The sequence below is a fragment of the Bubalus kerabau genome, chromosome 17 (assembly GCF_029407905.1).
Source record: "Bubalus kerabau isolate K-KA32 ecotype Philippines breed swamp buffalo chromosome 17, PCC_UOA_SB_1v2, whole genome shotgun sequence".
Classification (NCBI taxonomy): domain Eukaryota; kingdom Metazoa; phylum Chordata; class Mammalia; order Artiodactyla; family Bovidae; genus Bubalus; species Bubalus kerabau.
In genome coordinates this window covers 38,750,392-38,767,872 of record NC_073640.1, presented here as the reverse complement: position 1 = coordinate 38,767,872, position 17,481 = coordinate 38,750,392, and the positions used below count along the sequence as shown (strand labels likewise).

General features: G+C 53.2%; 1 protein-coding gene and 1 pseudogene across 3 annotated transcripts; one reads left to right on the top strand and one right to left on the bottom strand.

The window, feature by feature from the left end:
• Positions 1-124: 124 nt before the first annotated feature.
• On the bottom strand, positions 125-17,050 carry PLA2G15 (phospholipase A2 group XV). 3 transcript variants are annotated; one of them, XM_055553405.1, is made up of 6 exons: positions 16,552-17,050; positions 7,486-7,642; positions 4,890-5,008; positions 4,543-4,641; positions 3,919-4,143; positions 125-2,021 (listed from the first exon to the last, which is right to left on the bottom strand). In XM_055553405.1, the coding sequence occupies exons 1-6, from the start codon at positions 16,796-16,798 to the stop codon at positions 1,510-1,512; spliced, it is 1,359 nt and encodes a 452-aa protein (XP_055409380.1). In that variant the 5' UTR covers positions 16,799-17,050; the 3' UTR covers positions 125-1,509. The 3 variants fall into 3 exon arrangements, with proteins under 3 accessions (XP_055409380.1, XP_055409381.1, XP_055409382.1); XM_055553406.1 differs by lacking the exon at positions 16,552-17,050 and adding an exon at positions 13,716-13,908; XM_055553407.1 differs by lacking the exon at positions 16,552-17,050 and adding an exon at positions 13,716-13,909 and having other exon boundaries at positions 1,739-2,021; positions 3,919-4,018.
• LOC129631997 (40S ribosomal protein S15-like) lies at positions 9,061-9,715 on the top strand (annotated as a pseudogene).
• Positions 17,051-17,481: the final 431 nt, after the last annotated feature.

Sequence of the window (17,481 nt, the reverse complement as noted above, 5' to 3'; positions counted from 1 at the left end):
GTGAGACCGCATCAAGGCTCCACAAAAGGTCAGGGTCTAACCCCCTGATTACCTGCCTCTCTAGCCCCTTCACCTTCCACTACCTCCCTCCTCTCATGCTCAGAGCAGAGGCTAGGCCAGGGCATTTTACAGCATCCAGAATACTTTTATTGCCAGAATCGAGGTACAGCCTGCTCAGACTCCCATACGGGGCCCCCCACTCAGGAACAAAGGGAAAAACTGATGCTAGGTATGAATGTGACAGAGAAAATCCCACTTCACAGAAACCTTGTAGGAGCGAAGCACAGTCCAGCCTGACTGTGGCTTTAGGGCCCCACCCTAGAGGCCAGACCCAAGTCTTGGCCGTCGCCCACTTGGAGACCACCAAGGCAGATCCTGATCCTCCATCCCTCCTGTCACAGGGAGAGTCATGCAGTGCCTCTGGAGCAGGAAGAAAACCCCCAGGGATCCCTCAAGGCACCTGGCTTTCTCAGGGGCCCACTCAAGTTTCTGGGCTCGTCCCTGCTGACTAAACACCACTGAGCTACCTGCTGGAGATAGGTGCTGGGCAGAGTGGGCAAGAGTCCCACCTCCTCTCAGTCCTGTGCCAGCCTATGTGGGTGCTACAGAGACCCTAGGGCAGGGCAGCTAGCTATGTGGCAGGTTAGCAAGAGGGCAGCTCTGGGCGGCTCTGATTGGCCTTGGCTGCTTCCTTGAGTTCTGTTTCTTCATGAGTACCTAAAGGGCAAGGCACCAGGCCCGCTCTCATCCTTGACCCACAGCCCCAGGGTGAAGGGAGATAGCATCAATACTGTGTGCACAGCCCAACCATGGAGATCAGGGCTCCTGGGACCCCGTCCCCAGCCCTGAGCTAGGCTGTTCTTAGAGGTAAGAGAGGTAGGAGTTAATGCCCCAGGCCCTGGGAACACTCAAGGAACACTGGGAACACACGGAGAAGACAACAACCCACCCCTGCCTGCAGGGGGAACTGGGCAGCTCCCAGAAAGCCACAGTTGGAGTGAGCGAGCAGTTAGGCCACAGGCAATCCAGCAGCTCCAGCCACTCATGGCCAGTAGCAGGCCAACGTGTGGCCAGTGTGTGAGAAGGTGCACCCTAGGGACATGGAGCCCATCCTAGGGACCACAGGCCAGTAAGATCCCTCATCAAAAGGCTGAGGAGCCAGGGCCTGGTGGGCGAGTGTGAAAAGGCCACGGGGGTAGGAAGAACACACGGTCCCAGCACTGGCGAGTGGGGCCAGGTGCCAGTCAGTCCCCCTATGGAGCTATCCTGAGGTCACAATTCCACCAGCAGTAGCACTCTTGCCATCAAGGGTCCCTCAAGTAAGTCCAGACTATGTCTTCCTCGATTCCAGAGAGGAAGGATAAAAAAACACCATTTCCCCATTTCACAACCCAAGATCTAGGAGTTTAGATGATCAGTCACAAACCGCTAAACTTGTGGGCCATGGGAGAAGAAGCCAGAATCAGCAGCGGCGGCTGGGTCACCCCATGGCCCTGCCCACCACGGCCATCAGGGCCCAAGAAGCACACGTTTCAGGTAGGCCAGGGTAGTGGTGTTGGCCAGCATAGCGATGTGCTCATTGCCTGGCAGTGCCTGCAATGACACTTCTTGCTTCTGGAGGCCGCGCCAGGTATGGCAGTGCAGGGCACTCTGCAAGTTCACAGTGCCATCACCGGTGCCATAGTGGATTTTTGGGTCATGGTCTGGGAAGCTCTCGTAGTCAAAGGACTCTGGCGTGGGGACCCCCGTGCCGTAGAGGCAGTGCAGTCGCACGCCAGGCGGCACTGTGGCCTCAACCAGCCCCTCCGTGTCCTGCCGCATGGACCAGCCATCTTTGAAGCCGATGTCCTGGAAGAACTGGCGGTAGTCCTGCAGCGTGTAGTTGGCCTTAGGTGTGCGCACGAAGACTTTCTGCGGTGACCAGGTATAGCTGTAGGGCAGCAGCCAAGTGGTGGAGACGGCAGACCGCTGCTGTGCCCGGATCTTCAGGGACCTGATGACCGGGATCCGGTTGTTGTCTCCTGTGGGGTTAGGTCAGTCTTTGCTAAGGAATGCCAACTAGCTGGGCAGAGTGCTAACCGCCAGGCCCCCTGCCAGCCCCCAGCCAGTGCCCAGCCAGCACTCCACCATTGCTACACTGTGAACATCATTGACAACTCCCCTATTTCCCTGTATTTTTGCTCCACCTGGGAAGCACATGACCAAGACTCGTTCCTTTCCTTCTGCATTTTGTCACTAAGGGTTCAAGAGCACACACCCATGGGGTGATTTGTGGTTAAAAACAATACCTTCCTCAGAGTACTTATCACCTGGCCGGTATGCACTGACCCTGTCGAAGGTGAATCAGCAGGCTGGCAGCCCAGAGACCCATTCTTCTGAATCTTTTATCACATGGAGCTTTATAAACCTTTTTCCCTTCCTATGCTCAGGCCTACAGCCAAGCCAGCCCTGGTCTCATCCATCCATCTACCTGGCACGTGGGCACCCGGGCCTGCAGGAGACAGGGCAGGAGGGGAGGCCGCAGACAGAGAAATGACAACAACACAAACACATCACCAGCCAGTGAGATCTCCAGAGGAGAAGCAGGAAACATGGACCCCGTGTCCTACTCAGAATCCAGGGCCACCCATCACCCCCTCTCTGACGGCAGACCTTCAGTTCTGCCTGACAGGGCCTGGTTCCAGGACCCCTCAGGAAAGGGAATCCCTAGCTATGGGTCCATGACTGCCACCCTTCCTGCCCCACCCCCACTCCCAGACTGCCAAGGCCTGCCTGACAGCAGTTTCCCAGAGTCTGAAGCAAAGCTCTAAGGGGGCTCATGGGGAAGCTCTGAAAGGGCCAGCTCTGAATTCCCCTATAGCAACTTGTCTCAAACTCAGAGGATGCCCACATCTGTCCTTTCAGGTCCAGGCTGGACAGAGTAGACAGTGTGATGAGTCCTTACTATAACTGGATCCACTGTCCAACTAATTCAGGGTCACTACGGACAGAAGCCTGATCACAGTGATCACGTGACCAACAGGCAGGTCAGGCAGTGCTGGTCACTTGAGGAAGAACGCTCATCAGATGCTTGGCCCAGCCCCTGGCTCACGGCTCCCACAGTCAGGGGCCACGGGGCTCACGTCCAGTCCTAGCAGAGGGAGGAAAGCCCTCTGGCTCCAGCTGCCAGGTTCTAACAGTTGTGAAAAGGCAGGTGGATTGGAAAGGAACAGGGAAGGAGGTGGTTTTCCCAACTGCCAAGCAAGCGGGCCCGGATAAATCTGCACCTGCTTCCTCTTTGTGTTGCCCACAGAGGCTGCCTGCGGCTGCAGAGGGAGGTGTAACTCATAAACAGGAAGCCGAAGCCCAGCCTTTCTTCTCTGGGGTGAAGGTGGGGATGAAGAAATGAGGAGGGGGGTCAAAGAGAGGGAGAAGTCTCCTGCAGAGAACTTTTTTTTTTAATTTTTTATTGTTTGGCAGTGACATCTTAGTTTCCTGACAGGGATTGAACCTGCACCCCCTGCAGTGGAAGCACAGTCTTAACCACTGGACCATCAGGGAAGTCCCTCCTCCAGAAAATTCTGGATCAAACCAAGTTAGACCAGCCAGGCCCACACAGTGTGTGTGTGTGTGTGTGTGTGTGTGTCTGTGTATGTGTACATGTGTGCCCTATATGACCAACAGTTATGTCCCTCTACATACATGCTGCAAGCAACTTACACAGATAACAAAAGTCATCGACTAGAGAGGTGAATTTAGAGGTAGTGTTATATTCTCTTTTAGAAAGAGATATCTGGAAAAGAATACCACTCTGGAGAGGGAAGGCTCTGGACCCAAGAGAAGAGACATGAGGGTGGCCCAGGAAGACACGAGAGAGGGAAAGAGACTGTGTCACCCCCAGCACCAGCCCTCCTGACGCTGGGCCAGGTGGGATCTTACCTGAGGCCAGGACACGCAGGGTCTTGGGCACGCCCCCCCAGGGCGGACCCAGTGCTACGAAGGCACGGATGTACTTGTCCTTCCAGTCCTGTGGCTGATGCTGCAGAAAGTAGAGCATGTACATGTTGCCCATACTGTGGGCCACCAGCACCACAGGGCCCCCGTACAGCTGGTACATCTCCTCGATCATCTTGCGGAGGGCCAGGAAGTAGGGCCTGTTTTCATCTGCAGGCCAAAGCCAGGCGGGGGTTAGGCAGGAAGGGTCCTTGGGCCTGAACCACCGACCATGTCTCAGGCCAGACCCAGGACTACACGGGTGGGGAGAGTGTGAAAATTCCAAGGGGAGGGGGTCTGGTTTCCCCTCAATTTCCACAAAGGGAGCAAACAGAGGAGCTCCTTTCCTCTTCCTCTGCCTCATTTGCTATTTCCAGGGCTCAGAGGCCCGGAAATCTTGGGCCGAGGGTCGGGGAAAGACAGAACAGGGTGACCAGGGATGGGAGCAGTGACGGCTGGGCTGGATGCCAGAGACTCGGGCGTAAGGGAAGGCCCAGAGCCTGTGGTGGCTGTGATCTCCTCCTTCCCACCTCCCATGGCCTCTGGGAGGAAACCAGAGCAGCCACTTACTTGGAGCTCGGCGCCAGTCATAGGGGGCCCCCCGGACATCCTTGCCTCGTTCGTAGCCCCAGCTCACAAGGCTTTCCACCATGGTATGTAAATAGGAACCTATAGGCAGAAATGCTTAGGTTTAGACAGAGTACAGCCACTGTCAGCCAGCCATACCACGCCTACCAAGGAGATTGTGACATCTACAGCCAGGAGATCCCCAGGAGAGCGCTCTACAGCTCTGTGCCCACATGGATCAGAGATGGTTCACAAGCCACCTCTTCAAACCAGCAGGGTTCCTCCCACTCTAGGAATCCCTCAGAATCTCCATCTCCATTCCCTAGGGGGCATGAGGAAGGGCTACATACCCACACTGCTTTTGCTGGGGTCCAGGAACTCCATTGAGAAGGTGTCCCCAAAGCCAGGGACACGCACATCCACACCTTCGGGAAACTGGGTGGTGTGGGACGTTTGATTGTAGATCAGCCTGCCAGGAAGGGATACTGAACCAGTGACCCAGAGGCAACACCAAAGTTGACATGTCCCAATACTGTCCTGGGGCCTGAGCCATATTCCCTTCCCATCCTCAAGTCTGGTCAGATGTATAGAGACCAAAAAGTAACAAAGCAAGTTTGTAAAGCATAGATCCAAGTTGTTGTTGTTGTTTAGTTGCTAAATCATGTCTGACTCTTTTGCAGCCCCATAGACTGTAGCCTGCCATGCTCCTCTGTCCATGGAATTTTTCAGGCAAGAATACTGGAGTAGGTTGCCATTTCCTTCTCCAGGGGATCTTCTTGACCCACGGATTGAACCTGCGTCTCCTGCATTGGCAGGCAGATTCTTTACCACTGAGCCACCAGGGAAGCCCACAGATCTGAGTAAGCCCATCTAAATGAGGACCCCATCAAGGCTCACTCCAGAGACTGGCTCCAGAACCCATCGGGGAATATTCCCTTCTCCTCAATGTCACCCACATGAGAATGCACATTTTAGATCTTGTGGGGAGAGAGACCTGGCTGCCAGGCCTGGCTCTGCAATGAACATCACACTTTACCCCAAAACTCAAGCAGCCTAACTTTGCAGGCTCCCACCACTTCCTCTCCATGGATTCAGTTCCCACCATCCACCCTAACATGACCCAGGGCAAAGCAGATGATGAATGCAACATACAAAGAAACCTGACAGAGAAACCCTGAACACCAGTGGCTGCTGTGTGAGCTGGTGGGCAAGGCCTGGAGAAATGATGGGGCCAGGGTGGTAGGAGACAGGAGGAGAGCCTTGTGCCAGGTCAGGACCTCTGCTCTAGCCTCCCCTGATAATAAGAAGGCAAAGGTGCCCGAAGAAACACAGGTTAGACCTGCAGTCCCCAGAAGTCCTGAGTCCCACCCACCCTTAGGGATCAGCCACAGAAAGCTGATAAGTACCCAACACTGGCCCAAATAAAAGTCCTGGGACCCACTCTCTCTAGGGTGATCTGGAGATGATCCCAATGGCCACTCAACAAAGTTCTAGAAGGCCAAAGCACATCTGGTCTGGATGCAAGTCCCAACAGGTCAGGGGCCCAAGAAAGGTAGACAAGCCCCTCTCAGGGTGAGTCTGCCCCTCCTGCTGGCATTACCTGAGACCATTACGTCTCCACCACAAAAATAGAAATGCAGATCAACATCCTAGAAATAGCCCTGATCACACAAGGAGGAGGAAAGAGTCAAGAAAGCTGGTGAAATAAACAACAGGGAAAGGCAGGACACCCAGAGAACTGGCTGGAACCAGGCAGTGTGCCTCCGAGGAAAACATTTTAATTTGTAAGATTCCACTCAGTTCAAATACTTACTGAACACCAATTATGTTTCAGGTTCTACAGCTTTAAAGATAAAAGAGACACAGTCCCTGCCTTCAGGGAGCTCAGTGTGCTCAGAATATGCTCAGGAACCCTGAGCTCAGAGATACACAACTCTGGGTTGAATTCCAGTTTGCCATTTATTAGCTGAGTAACCCCAAACAATTTTGTAACCATTTTGAGCTTCCAGATTTCCTCATCTGTAACACAAGTTACAGCACTATTTCATAGGGTTGCTGTAAGACTCAATGAAAAAAAGTGGAGGAGGTGTTCCCTGGTGGTCTAGCAGCTAGGACTTAGCACTTTTACAGCTGGGGTCTGGGTTCAATCCATGATTGGGGAAATGAGATCACGCAAGCCACACAATGCGACCAGAAAAAAAGAAAGAAAGAAGAAAATACGTAAAATATATAGTGTCTATGTTCAATAATGAGTAATTCTCATCAATGACTATCTTATAATGGGAGAAACAGCCTAGAAAACTACGTTTGGCAGGCCAGGAATGCAAGTTAGAAGAGGCAGAAAGAGAGATTAAGAGCTCTGAGGGGTGGCAGGGAGACTTCACAAAGGAATCAGTCTCGGGGAGAGGGATGGTGGAGATTTGTTTGTTTGGCTGCACCACGTGGCATGTGAAATCTAGTTCTCTGACCACAGATCGAACCTGAGCCCCCTGCGCTGGAAGTGCAGAGTCTTAACTACTGGACCACCAGGGAAGTCCCAGGCTTGGGTTTTAAAGAGTGAATGGGAGAGAGTTGATCAGGCAAAGGGTGGAGAGAGAGATTCCAGAGTGAAAGAGCAAGTGGAAAGGAATCCCAGGAAAAACAAGCAGCTGGAGAAGCAGGCGTGACCAAGGCAGAGGCAAGGGAAGGGGTGGGGGTGGGGGGGTGAAGCAAGGCTGTGAATAGCAACTGGGGCCTAGAAACCACAAACAGGGCAAGAAGCACTGGAGAAGGGAAGGGGAGAAAGTTCTGGCTGGGAGGGCACAGAGGCAGTGCAGACCAGATTGGGGAAGGGAGAAAGGTCAGTGACCTGGAGGTCCCTTGAAGCACAGATGAGCTAGAAACAGGCTCTGGAGGCCTCTCTGGACTAGGTCAGGGAGCAGCACCCTGCTGTGCCCCAGCCCTCACCGGACATTGTCGATCCAACAGTCAATGATGACGGGCAGCAGCAGCTCCAGGTTCAGCCACAGTGTGAAGTAGTGATCCGTCCTCTTGGAGCAGACGTAGTGCACGACGGACGGCTTGTCCAGCTTTGCCTCCAGCTGGTTGCCCATGTCACCGGGCACTGCGGGAGGACACAGAGCATGAATGAGGCCCTGGCCCTGGCTGGATACCCAGCGGCCTTCTCCCCACAGCTGTCCCAGGCTGCAGAGCAGGTGACACTCAGCAGGGCCCTGTGGGGCTCCTGGACACAAAAGCCTTTCTGTGTCCACCATTTCTTTGGTTATGGGAAATAGGCTTCTTTCCGCCTCATGACTTCCCTGAGTTCCAAGGGGCAGATTCAAGCAGTAGTTAATTAGCAAAGGGAGGGGATGGGAGACCTGGGAGAAAAGTTAGTCAGAAGACAACCGTGCAGCCTTGGGGCAAGGCGCACACACAATATAGCTTTGAGCTATTTTTCAGATTTCAAAACCCCCTCCAGGTAGAAGTTAACATGGTATGGATGGTATGCTGCCCACAGCAGAAGTGACAAGCACATTCAAGGGATTAGATCTGTTAGAGTGCCTGAAGAACTATGGACAGAGGTTAGTGACATTGTATAGGAGGCAGTGATCAAGAGCACCTCCAAGAAAAAGAAATGCAAAAAGGCAAAATGGTTGTCTGAGGAGGCCTTACAAAAGGCTGAGAAAGGAAAAGACTTGAAAGGTAAAAAAAAAAAAAAAAAAAAGGAAAGATATACCCATCCGACTGCTGCTGCTGCTGCTGCTAAGTTGCTTCAGTTGTGTTCGACTCTGTGCAACCCCATAGACGGCAGCCCACCAGGCTCCGCCGTCCCTGGGATTCTCCAGGCAAGAATACGGGAGCGGAGCAGGTTGCCATTTCCTTCTCCAACGCATGAAAGTGAAAAGTGAAAGTGAAGTCGCTCAGTCGTGCCCAACTCTTCGCGACCCCATGGACTGCAGCCTACCAGGCTCCTCCATCCATGGGATTTTCCAGGCAAGAGTACTGGAGTGGGTTGCCATTGCCTTCTCCGACCCATCTGACTGCAGAGTTCCAAAGAATAGCAAGGAGAGATAAGAAAGCCTTCCTCAGTGATCAATGCAAAGAAATAGAGGAAAATAATAGAATGGGAAAGACTAGAAGCACAAGTTGGAATTAAGATTACTGGGAGAAATATCAATAACCTCAGATACGCAGATGACACCACCTTTATGGCAGAAAGTGAAGAGGAATTCAAAAGCCTCTTGATGAAAGTGAAAGAGGAGAGTGAAAAAGCTGGCTTAACTCTCAACATTCAGAAAACTAAGATCATGGCATCTGGTCCCATCACCTTATGGCAGATAGATAGGGAAACAATGGAAACAGTGACAGACTTTCTTTTCTTGGGCTCCAGAATCACTGCAGATGGTGACTGCAGCCATGAAATTAAAAGACACTTGCTCCTTGGAAGAAAAGTTAGGACCAACCTAGACAGCATATTCAAAAGCAGAGACATTACTTTGCCAACAAAGGTCCGTCCAGTCTTTCTGAAGAACCGACAAGATGACGGAAGTGGAACAGAAGAGGAAGCGGAGGTTCTGCAAGTTCACCTACTGCGGTGGCGTGGACCTCAACCAGCTGCTGGACATGGCCTATGAGCAGCTGATGTAGCTATACAGTGTGTGCCAGCAGCGGGAGCTAAACCGCGGTAAGCGGAGGAAGCAGCACTGCTGCTGAAGCGGCTACTCAAGGCCAAGAAGGATGCACCGCCCATGGAGAACCTCCAGGTGGTGAAGACACACCTGCCACATAATCATCCTGCCTGAGATGGTGGGCGTCTACAACTGCAAGACCTTCAACCAGGTGGAAATCAAGCCTGAGATGATCAGCCACTACTTAGGAGAGTTTTCCATCACCTACAAGCCCGTGAAGCACGGCCAGCCTGGTATCGGGGCTACCCATTCCTCCCACTTCATCCCTCTCAAGTAAAGTAACCTGCTGGCCAATAATAGCAACACCTGCTGCTGCTGCTGCTAAGTCGTTTCAGTTGTGTCCAACTCTGTGCGGGCCCCAGAGATGGCAGCTCACCAGGCACCCCCGTCCCTGGGACTTTCCAGGCAAGAACACTGGAGTGGGTTGCCATTTCCTTCTCCAATGCATGAAAGTGAAAAGGGAAAGTGAAGTCGCTCAGTCGTGTCCGACTCCTAGCGACCCCATGGAGTGCAGCATACCAGGCGCCTCCGTCCATGGGATTTTCCAGGCAAGAGTACTGGAGTGGGTTGCTGCTGCCTTCTCCAAGAAAGGCAAAGACTTCTCTAAAAAAAAAAAAAGGTTTGTCTAGTCAAAGCTATAGTTTTTCCAATAGTCATGTATGGATGTGAGAGTTGGACTATAAAGAAAGCTGAGCACAGAAGAATTGATGCTTTTGAACTGTGGTATTGGAGAAGACTCTTGAGATTCCCTTGGACTGCACGGAAATCCAACCAGTCCACCCTAAAGGAAATCAGTCCTGAATATTCATTGGAAGGACTGATGCTGAAGCTGAAACTCCAATACATTGGCCACCTGATGGGAAGAACTGACTCTTGGAAAAGACTCTGATGCTGGGCAAGATCGAAGGCAGGAGGAGAAGGGGATGACAGAGGATGAGATGGTTGGATGTCATCACAGACTCCATGGACATGAGTTTGAGCAAGCTCCGGGAGTTGGTGACGGACAGGGAAGCCTGGGTGCTGCAGTCCATGGGGTCGCAAAGAGTCAGACACGGCTGAGCGACGGAACTGAACTGAACTGATGCTGTCCACAAGCATGTAGATGCCCACAGACTGGCTGGAACCAGAAGGTTGATGATCCTCCTTATCTCACCACCAGCCCATCAGAAGAATATCTAGAAGAATGTTCACAAGCTGATTACACTCTCTTTGAATCTTAACTATAAAACTTATCACCCTCTCCAAGTTGGGACACACAGTTTTGAGGGCATGAGCCCACTGTGGCCCCCTTTGCCTGGCAAAGCAATAAAGCTATTCTTTTCTACTTCACCCAAACTTCTGTCTCCGAGATCTAATTCGCTGTCAGGGTACAGAGGCCAGCTACAGCTTCATAGGCAGGGTCTTATACTCTGAAAGAAGGATCAAGAAACAGGACAGTGCACATGGCCACTTAACCAGTCAAAGCTAAATCCAAAGAAGGCACTCTGGGACAGGCTTGTGGAAGGGGACTATGAACAAAAAAGGTTGAGAGAAGCTGGCACCGGCCAGACTACCAAGGTCCTCAGACCTTACTAAAGGTCAGAGCCCAGCTGCTAAATCCTGCTACAGATTCCCGAGGGCAACTCATCTGGGGACCCCAGCACCTTGGCACACCTGGACCCTGGGTTGGAAATGGCTCTCCAGAAGCTACATACGGTTCCAGCTACAGCCCCATGGGGATGGGTGTGGCCAGGCTCCACTGATGACTTTTCTCTACCTGTTCAGTCTATACAGAGTCCTGCATTACTGCTTTGCCAGGCAAAGGGGGCCATGGTAGGCTCATGCCCTCAAAACTGTGTGTCCCAACTTGAAGAGGGTGATAAGAAGTTTTATAGTAAAGGTTCAAAGAGACCGTGATCAGCTCATGGACATTCTTCTGATGGGTTGGTGGTGAGATAAGGGGGATCATCAACTTGCTGGTTCCAGCCAGTCTGCAGGTGTCTACTTGCTTGTGGGCAGCATGCTGCTGCTGCTGCTAAGTTGCTTCAGTCGTGTCCGACTCTGTGCGGCCCCAGAGACGGCAGCCCACCAGGCACCCCCGTCCCTGGGACTCTCCAGGCAAGAACACTGGAGTGGGTTGCCATTTCCTTCTCCAATGCATGAAAGTGAAAAGTGAAAGAGAAGTCACTCAGGCATGTCCGACTCTTAGCAACCCCATGGAGTGCAGCCTACCAGGCTCCTCCGTCCATGGGATTTGCCAGGCAAGAGTACTGGAGTGGGTTGCCATTGCCTTCTCCGTGTGGGCAGCATACCGTCAACTTCTTGTGACACTCAAACCCACCCATCTCCATTCCTTCACCAACCCACCTTCAAGGCCCTTCTCTTTCCCAGTGACCTTTACCTTTTCTGCCAGTGACCTTTCAGACCTCAGTGCTCCCACATGTCACAAACATAGCCCCATGTAGGATCCATGATCACTAAGTGGACAACCAGTGTTTGGCTCTTGTGAGCATTCACTGGGCTCCAGCTGTGTACCCAGCTCTGCAGAGGACACGCCCTCCTTGGGCACTGACCTACAGTGTCCTCAGGGCAGCCACGGGAGGGAGGTATGGCACTGGCTCTTATCTCCCTTTGTGCTGTGGTACAGAAGTGGGGAGCATGACAGCCCCTAGATGACACGCCTGTGGACTAGACAGTGCAGTGGCGAAACCTTGGTCACTGTGTCCACCACAGAGGAAATATCTGAAAGAGGAAGTCACCAGATCTGCTCTGCCTGGATACACTTTGCCTTGGTCAGGGCATGTGGTCTCTAAAAGCGTCTCTTCCTAGAACTAGGGAAAGAGCCATCCCCATGCCTTTCACCTCAAGTAACACTGGAAGACGTGGAAATAGCTTGCTACAGTTCCATCCCACTGCCCAGGACCTTCTGTATCCCTCCTCTGGCCTCTACTTCCTCTACTACCAATTGGAGACCCACTCACGAAGACTGGTCACCCTTGGATGCTGATCCTCTGATGGCCAAGGTCAGCTCCCTGCTTTGTGCCCAGAAACAACTTGTCTGCTGCCCACCATGGGGTTTCCCAGGACTAATGTCAATAGCCTCATTCTCTGAGAAGCTAGGCAGGTTAGGATTCCAGTTGCTCTGTGTCTCTAGGTACACCCTGAGGCTCCTCTGCTGTGATGGAGGATAACTAAGAACTGAATGAATAAATGAGTCCATTTAGCACCAATCCAGGAGAAAGGGCCTAGGATCTGTCCAATCAGAGACCACATACTTCCCAACGCCACATTCTTCATACTCAGTACTCCATAGGTCCACACAATGCTCCTGGCAGGCCCCCAGGGTGATATCCAGGTGACCCAACCAGTCTCGAGCCCTGACCATCCACTATTACCCCCACTCCATTATAGACAGCCTGCACTGCTCAGCTTTCTCCCTCTGATACATAGTTCCCTCTGCCTGGAACTCTCCTGGCCTCGGCTCCAGCTGCGTACTCCAGGAAACCTTTCCTGACCCTTGATGTTATGGATGGATTCTCTGTGTTTGCCTAGCACAGACCTTACCTCTGGGGATCATCCTGCAAACTTACAGAAGGCAAGGACAAATATGCCCAAACTCCATGGTGAACCTGGGCCCACCATCCCCCAGGGAGCATGTCCTGGCCCAGAGTTCCTGGTGAAGGACCCCTGGGATCACAATGCCTGCCAACCCCAGCTCTTCATGGGAATGATGGCTTGAATGAGGCATCCAAAGCCCCCAAGACAGAGATCTCATCCCTGCCATACCCACCACAAGGAAATACTGCTGGCTTCTGTACAGCTCCCTGGGCTAGAAGCGAGGAGGAGATAAGACTGGGAGGTTGCCTAGCCCCAACACAGCACAGTCCAAGTAGGTCTGACAGGGGTAAGGGTGCCATACAACATCTGTTCATAGCAAGGGTCTCAACCCTTCCCTCCACCTGTATCCATCCTCAGATTCCCTTGGGCCTCCTCCCTCAGGCTCAAGGCCACATATTTGATAAGTTAGGGGAAAGCCCTGGCAGCAGGTTAGGAGAGTAATCCTTCTCCAAAGAGCTTATTTTCAGTAATGCCCCCTCTAAATGTGTCGGGCTGGAAGGGTGGAGGGAGACAGCCTACTAGCCAAGCCCAAGTCAACGCTGAAGCCTCTGGGGCCAACTTCGAGGGCACTCTACCGCCTACCCTCAGGAGTAGGGTAAAAAAGCCTCGGTCTTTCCAGCTAAAAAATGGGGATAAGCAGAGGCGAAGCTTGGAAATGAGACGACCCCGCGGACCGATGTATAAACACGCGATAACCCTCCCACTTAGCCCCACGTTCTACAGAGAAAGGTGACAAGAGTTTGACCACACCCGCGCCCACCATAGCGGGAAGTGGACGGACCGACCCAGGTGACAAGACAGTCATACGCTCCCCCACCTCGTGCTTAGAGGAGATGCAGACAGCCCCGCCTGCACCCCATCCAGCCGGACGCACAAACCAACGGACCCACAACTGGACGCGCGCCTCACCCAGCACCACCGGTGGCCGACTTCCAGCCGGGAACGCCGGATCTGCGAGCATCAGGAGGAACAGGAGGCCACCCGTGAGCAGGGTGGAGCGGTAGAGGCAGAGGCAACCCATGGCAGGGATCTCAGCTCCGGGTCAGAGGGGCGGACTCAGCTCTCGGGTCTCGTGCCTAGGCCCGGCAGTCAGCGACGTTCTTAACCCCGCCGCTAGCAGCCTTCACAGCAGCCGGGCCAATCAGGGCCCGCCTCCTGCAAACGTCCAGCCAATAGGAACTAGCCGCTAGGGTAGTCCTTCCCAGTCGGAGCTCACCGCCCCGCCCCTACCCATCCCTGGCCAACTCTATTAACCGCGCTGCACGCCGAGCGCATCGATCGATAAAGGCTCAGCCCTGCTTTCGCGCACGCTCTCAGCGGTTCTCACCCAACCCGCCTCTGCTGGGTACCCAGCCCAGCCCTCCGCATCTTAAGTCTGCGATGAGCAGTTCTTATCCCTGATTCCTGGCGCTCCCCTGATCTAGGATGCGCCGGGCCAAGTGGGAATTCAGGGTACAATACTCAGTAGCTCGCTGCTGCTGAGCTACCCGGGCCAAGCCTGAGGAAGAGGATAAGTGAACCTCGGGCTGTTCTTGAGCCGGAGGAAACTGACCAAGACCTTTGTTCAACTCCCAAAGCGATTCTTGGCACCATTCCCCGAGAGCACCTGAGTTCAGGCAACATTGACCCAAGGACCCACCTGCCATCTGCCTGGGGTAAGGCCAGGTCAGCGTGTTTCGCTTCCCAGTGAGAGTTCAGCCCGCCTGTTTCTGGTTCTGGAGTGTGGAATCACCCTCTCACCCCCATCCCTGGCCAGTTTGTTCGCCGGGTTAAGAGTGGGCTTGAACCTCAACCCTGCGCCTGCCCAAAGGCGAGTTCCCCTGATGTTCCTCCACCATTGTCACCCCACGCAAACCGGGCATCCAGAGAGGACACAGGTTCTCTATGCATGGAATGGTGGTGGTGGGGGTGGGGGGTGGCAGGGACAGGTAGCAAATAGAGTGGGCAAAGGTTTGACAGCCAGTAATATTCTGGGACCCGGCATTACTTTGGAATAGAGAACCAGCATGTTTGGAGAGGAGCTCTTGACCCTTCACACATCCCTTTCTTGAGAGCCAGTCAACACCCTGGTCATCCCTGGCTGATTCTGAGACCTCTTCCTGCCCCTTCCTCCCTCCTTCTCTCCCTCCCTTTCTTTCTCTTAGTCAGTGGCTGATAGTTTCTAACCTCCTGGAGTGACCCTCAATGAATCTACTCACCACCTTGGCCTGCCCCTCCCATGTGCTTTTAGTGAAACACATTTGTGGTTGGGATACCCTCCTCTCTTAAGGTCCAACTATCTTCCACCTCAGACCCTGGCCCAGGGACCCCCTTCCAAAACCCTTCCTCACCTCCATCCCAGACCCCAGCAGAGTGGCTGCTGAGGACTGATATGGTGCAGACCCAGTATGGGTGACCATACTAGGCAGATGTCTAGAGCCAAGGGTCAAGTGGGGACAAGGTGGAGATCAGGACAGCCTGGGCTGCCTTGGATTCTGATCACAGTCTAAATGCCTTGTCAGCCCAGTGGGCTCAGGTGCCTATGGGCCCCTCAGAAGGTGGCCCTGTCCTTGAGAGTGTTTCCCTGCTGGCCCCCTCCCATAGGCCCTGAAGATGATAGAGCCATGACCACTGGAGGAGGGGGTGCCAAGGTCTAGTCAGTAATAAACCAGTGCAGGCACTGTGGAGAGGGGCCAGAGGGTGAGGGTCCCCCATTTTTAACATGATCCCCTGGGCTGCCGGAGAAGGCAATGGCACCCCACTCCAGTACTCTTGCCTGGAAAATCCCATGGACAGAGGAGCCTGGTAGGCTGTAGTCCATGGAGTCACTAAGAGTTGGACACGACTAAGCGACTTCACTTTCACTTTTTACTTTGATGCATTGGAGAAGGAAATGGCAACCCACTCCAGTGTTCTTGCCTGGAGAATCCCAGGGACGGGGGAGCCTGGTGGGCTTCTGTCTATGGGGTCGCATAGAGTCGGACACGACTGAAGCGACTTAGCAGCCTGGGCTGCAGACCTCTAGATACCTCCTTGACTTTCAGACGCACAACTACGTGGTCAGGTCACCAAATTTTCCCAGCTCTACTCTCCCAAAGCCAGATTACCCGTATCTCCCTAGCAGCCTCCTTACTTATGTCCCAGTTTATGCCCTTATTCCTGTGGCATTAAACATTAAATCAGATCACATTGAGACTTCCCTGGCAGTCCGGTAGTTAAGATTCTGTGCTTCCACTGCAGGGGGGCACAGGTTCGATCCCTGGTCTGGGAACTAAGAATTCTCAGGGGAGGTAAGTGACCTGGGAGGCGATGTTAAGGGCTTCTCCTTTCACCTCGACTATTCTAGGGTGAAGTCTCCAATGCCAGCAGCTCCTCCCTACTCTGCAACACCAGGTTCCGTCGATGGAATCAATACGCCCTCTGGTGGGTAGTCAGCGGATATTCGCGGAGCAAATGCATGGAAATGGAAACTCCAGGGAACCCAGTGCGCTAGCTATTCTGGAGGCTTGCTAGAATAGGTAAGAAAGGGTCGCAGCTTTTCTGGGGGCCGCTGGCCGCTGAGGGTGGGGATGGGCCTGGGCTGGCGACTCTGGATCGCCGCGATGGACCCCAGGCAAGCGCTCAGCCTCAAACCCTCCGACACCGGAATATTTCCTGGGAGTGAGGAGAGTGATTTTACACCATTCCTCGTCTTGGAGTTCCAGGAGAAAAGCCACACTCCTCAGGTGATGAACCCCACCCTGTATCTGCTCAGACCTTCACGTACCTGCAGCTGGAGCGCCCACTGCTTTAGTGGCAGGCTTCCAAGCGCTGCAGTGAGGACGGGATTCCGCTAGCTTGCGGGCAGGCTCACCGGACCACGTTGCTTTTCCTGAATACCCAAAGTACTGTTTGGAAAAGGAATCTGGCTGTGCCGTTGGAGCCTCGCTGACGTCTCTTGCGTATCTTATCTCTGATTCATTCATTCGTGACTTGTGAACACTAGCTAGTAGCAGGGTGAGGATGGGGGACATTTATCAGTGAACTACAGAAATCTCAAACCGCAGTGGGTACCCTTGCTACAGAGGGAGGTGCCTTGAGGGGAAAATCTGGAGGGAGAGCAGGGGTTAACTAGGGCAAGGGCGGGTTGGAAGGAGAGGAAAGGGCACAGATGAGACTCTAGTACAAAGGTCCTGTGGCCACAGGGAAGGTTACTTTTGATGGAATATGGGAAAAGTGCTTAGTCAACCATTCATTCATTCTTGAGTTACTACTATGTGCCCAGCAGATCCAGTGATAGATTTTGGATAAGCCTTTCCTCAAGGATATTCTCATGGGGCTGGGTTACAGTGGGGGATGGATAGGGGATGGATGGTGGGGTAGGGAGACAATAAATGATTTATCGTGTTAGGAGTTGTTTTAGTGGTGGCAGAAGACGTGAGAGCCAGTTGGGGGACAGGAATGTGGGTTGTTTAGTATTAATGGGGTGATCTGGGAGGACCACCTGAAAATGAGCAAGGGAGCTCAGCAAAGCAGGGGGACCAATGTAGTTTTAACAAATTTTAGTTTTTCAAGAGTCCTAGGAATTATCATTTGGGGGATAGGGGGCGGACAGGTGCGCGGGTATCTGGGGGAGCCGTCCCATGCTTGGGTTTACTACTCCGCAAGGATCTGTACACTTATGAATGCGTCTCCAATGGAAATGCGCTCAGGTTGG